At 38.4% G+C, this 4,524-nt stretch overlaps 1 protein-coding gene across 1 annotated transcript; it reads left to right on the top strand.

Annotated features, from left to right (window-relative positions):
* The first annotated feature begins 52 nt into the window (after window positions 1–52).
* On the top strand, window positions 53–3,745 carry LOC111408871 (MDIS1-interacting receptor like kinase 2-like). The gene is made up of 3 exons (XM_023038687.1): window positions 53–2,614; window positions 2,697–3,481; window positions 3,583–3,745. The coding sequence occupies exons 1-2, from the start codon at window positions 88–90 to the stop codon at window positions 3,014–3,016; spliced, it is 2,847 nt and encodes a 948-aa protein (XP_022894455.1). The 5' UTR covers window positions 53–87; the 3' UTR covers window positions 3,017–3,481; window positions 3,583–3,745.
* Window positions 3,746–4,524: the final 779 nt, after the last annotated feature.

The raw sequence follows: 4,524 nt of genomic DNA on the forward strand, positions 1-4,524 counted from the left end.
GACCTAATGCTACAATTTTCCCTCAAAATTATGCATCTATAAGTCACTCCTCCATAGCCCCATAATTTGCTCCTAAGTACAAAAAACATGCCGAAATTCTCTCATTTCAGATTTTTTGTGTCCCCATTTCTTCTCTTCTTTATTTATCCTAACCCTGCCTGTTCTTCCACAGAAGCAAATGCTCTACTGAAATGGAAAGCCAGCTTTGAAAATCCCAACAATTCAGTACTAAATTCATGGACCTTTGAACCCGTCAATTCCACCAAGTTTTCTGGCCATCCAAAAGCAACTGCCAGTGCCAATCCGTGTAATTGGTATGGAGTTTCTTGCATCTATGGAAGTGTTCATGGACTGAACCTCACAAATGCAAGTATTCATGCCACTCTATATAAATTTCCGTTCACGTCTCTTCAAAATCTCACTTATATGAATCTCAGCAACAACCAAATTTATGGATCCATACATGAAGAAATGGGAAATCTCATCAATCTTGTAGAAGTTGACATGGGCTCAAACATGCTGACAGGTTCCATTCCTCCCACTCTAGGAAACTTGGATCAGCTACAAATTTTACACCTTTTCAAAAATAAACTTGTTGGTTCAATTCCTCCTGAGGTAGGGAAGCTAAAATCACTTCAGAGACTAAATTTAGGGACAAATAATCTTACTGGTCCAATCCCAGCTTCGCTAGGTGAAGCTACAAGTCTAATTATTTTGCGCCTCTTCGATAATCGACTTTCTGGTTCTATTCCTACTGAGTTAGGAAAGCTAAAATCACTCAAGAGACTGTGCTTGAGGAGAAATAATCTCACAGGTCCAATACCAATTTCTTTAGGTGATTTAAGCCATTTAAATTTTTTGTCCCTACCTCACAACAAACTTTCTGGCTCCATTCCAAGTGAACTGGGAAAACTGAAAAAACTGCTCAGGCTGACGTTGTATAGAAATCGATTTTCCGGTCATTTGCCAGAGTTATGTGGTGGAGGAGTACTAGAAAGATTAGTTGTGCATTCCAATAGACTTTCAGGCCCAATCCCTCAGAGCTTAAAGAACTGCTCCAGTCTTGTCAGAGTCAGATTTGAACGCAACCGGTTTTCTGGGAATCTGTCCGAAGAATTTGGTGTCTATCCAATTTTGGCATTCATCGATCTTAGTGATAATAAATTCTTTGGTGAACTCTCCATTAATTGGAATAGTAGTAAACAGCTACAAAGTCTGAAAGTTGCGAGGAACAACCTTACGGGACGCATTCCTCCAGAATTTGGAAATTTGAGTCAACTACGTCTACTCGATCTTTCTTCAAATAAGTTATATGGGGAGATCCCGAAGGAAATTGGGAAGCTGATTTCACTTCTGGAACTTCGTTTGAATGACAACCAACTTTCTAGGGATATACCTGAAGAATTGGGATCACTCTCAAAGTTGATATACCTTGACCTTTCCAGAAACATATTGACAGGTCAAATACCAAGATATTTAGCAAACATCAGGCAATTGTATCACTTGAATTTGAGCAACAACTATTTTATCCAAGGAATACCTATTCAGCTTGGTAAGTTAATTCTTGTGTCCGAGTTGGATATGAGTAATAATTCACTCACTGGAGAAATACCATCTGAATTAGGAAAAATGTCAAGCCTGGAGATGTTAAACCTCTCCCACAATCACCTCTTTGGACTCATTCCTGAGAGTTTTCAAGAAATGCCTGGTTCAGTGAACATTGATATATCCTATAACGACTTGGAGGGTCCGATTCCTAATAGCAAATCCTTTCAAAATATCTCTATAGAACAACTACAAGGGAACAAAAGATTGTGCGGAAATATTTCAGGATTACAAAAATGCAAAAGCAAAAACCCTGAGACACGAAATGGCCGCAAACTCATTTTGATGATTGCAATCCCTCTTCTTGGTGCACCTCTGCTTCTATTTGCTTCAGTTGGGCTCTTCATCATGTATAAACTCAGACAGGGGAATTCAATGAATGAAGATTATGATTGTCTCACCATATTCAATAGAAAACTCACGTATAAAGACATCTTAGAGGCCACAAATGAATTTGATGAAGCATTTTGCATCGGAAGAGGAGGATGTGGAAGTGTTTACAAGGCACGACTTTCATTTCAAAACACGGTAGCAGCAAGAAGACTTCAATCCTCGTCTGAAATAGCTATAGTAGCGGTGAAAAGACTTCATTCCTTGTCTGAAACGGTGAACCGTAAAGCTTTCCTCACTGAAATAAGAGCACTGGGAGAAATCAGGCACCGGAACATTGTGAAACTTTATGGTTTCTGCTCAAATGATCAACACTCATTTTTGGTCTATGAATACCTTGACAAAGGTAGTTTGGCCAAAGCTCTGAGCATAGATGAAGAAGCTAAGACATTGAATTGGCCTAAAAGGTTTAATATCTTGAAAGGCACGGCTCATGCTTTGTCTTATATGCATCATTGTTGTTTGCCTCCAATTGTTCATCGAGACATATCAAGCAACAACATTTTGCTTGATTCACATTACGAGGCTCATATTTCAGATTTTGGCACTGCAAAGTTTTTGAAATCGGACTCATCGAATTTCAGCACTCTTGCAGGCACATATGGCTACATTGCACCGGGTAATATTTCCATTTTCGTATGTTTGTTCAATGAATATAGATACATGGCTTTGATTGTATTCATTCCTTTTCTTTTGGGCAGAGCTTGCATACACAATGAAGGTGACTGAAAAATGTGATGTATATAGCTTCGGAGTGTTGGCATTGGAAGTGATCAAAGGAAAGCATCCTGGTGACAGCATTCAAAATGTAACAACTTTCTCTCCTGGGAATTTACAGTTGAAAGATTTGTTGGATCAAAGAATTCCGTACCCTACTCGAGAAGAAGAGGAGGTTTTGATGTCCATTGTCGAAATTGCAACCAAATGCCTTCACTCCAATCCACATTTGAGGCCAACCATGGAACTTGTTTCTGATATACTGATGCATCCACCACCTTCTCAGGGAAGTCTGGACAAGTGAAACTTGAATTTCAGGAAAGTTTGCAAATTATGCCAATTGCTTTTATGCAGGTTTTTCATTTCATGCATTACTGTTAGTTCCAACAAAACTAGGCAATGATTTGCAACTCCTTTTTGTAGCTTCACGTTTGCCATGAATCTTGCTACTCTGAAGGATTTGCCTTTCTCAAATCAAATTGTATGGATTTGCCTCTTGTTTTTTAAGGAAAATCATCCCTTCCAGTGTTGTCATTTAGTGTGTCCAGACTTCCAGCTGGATTGATGTGAATTACAGTGTTTTTAAAGTACGATGGTGATATTCGTGTATATACCTGTGGAAGGGAGTTTTGTGTGCTTCACGCGATATCAAGATTTCAACTATAAAATGGCCTATATATAGGGTTTGGATGTATTCATTTGTCCAAAGGCTAATGCCTTCCATAAAGGTAGAATCTAAGGATGGCCACGTTCCGGTTCCCAGGTTAAGGTATTCCTTATTATGAGCTTACTCTGATTAGAACTAAACTAGTTGATTTCTTTTGCCTATTGGCCGACCGGCTTATTGCAACCTTTGCATTTTCTGCTCAGATCCCAAGTCTCCAAGTGGGCCCTCTCGGCCATCCACGACCTTGGGCTTCTTTTTAAGAAAAAGGTAAAGTTGTCTTGTGAAAAAGTATAAAACAAGAAATGATACAATTCTTAACGACTCAAAAGAGACATTATTAAATTTGAATTTCATCAATTTTAAACTTATTGCGTATTTTTCATTTCGATAATGAAGACAATTTCTTGATTCGGATTAAGCCCTTCTCCGACAGTTGTATGATCATATCAACTTATGATAATCTATGAATAGGTTTTAATGATTTTTTACCAGTAAACCATTACACATCCCCACTTAGATATAGCATATGGGAAAGCTCGTCTGAGAATGAATTCCATTACCATGAAACTCTGCACATTAAAGGATCACGTCAACCACATGAAACCAAAAATGTCTCCTATCAGAATGTTGAACGAGGTACAAACAAATTTTATCTGAGAATTTCTCATAAGGTAGATCTCTGTGTGAGAATGCCTTCCCCTGACAACTTGTAAGATCTTTGCTCAACTTCTGGAGGAGTTGAAAATGGTGCAATCGAATCCCGTTACTTCGTATGCAATCTTAGCCCATCTCGCTTTCTTTACGGGACTTGTGAATGATAATTCTGAAACGAATGAGAACCAACTTTCTGGGGATATTGAAGAATCGGGATCACTGTCAGACATTAGATGCCTTTATTTTTCCAAAAACAGAATGACAAGGTCCAATACCAGGAAACTTATCACAGTCTGAGCAATTGTACCACTAAAATTTGAGCAAAAACTATTTCAGCCAGAGAATGTGTCCGAGTCGGATTTGAGTAATAATTAGTCACTGGAGAAATACCATTTGATTTAGGAAATTTCACGCTTGGAAATGTTAAATCTCTCCCGCAATCACCTTTTTCGACTTATGACTTAAATTGTATTTGTTTTCATCTGAAACGG

This window comes from Olea europaea, chromosome 14, assembly GCF_002742605.1.
Source record: "Olea europaea var. sylvestris chromosome 14, O_europaea_v1, whole genome shotgun sequence".
Classification (NCBI taxonomy): Eukaryota; Viridiplantae; Streptophyta; class Magnoliopsida; order Lamiales; family Oleaceae; genus Olea; species Olea europaea.

Coding starts and splice junctions, on each gene's coding strand:
- LOC111408871 (XM_023038687.1), top strand. CDS start 88: ATGCCGAAATTCTCTCATTTCAGATTTTTTGTGTCCCCATTTCTTCTC. Junction 2,615..2,696: donor ATATGGCTACATTGCACCGG/GTAATATTTCCA, acceptor TCTTTTGGGCAG/AGCTTGCATACACAATGAAG.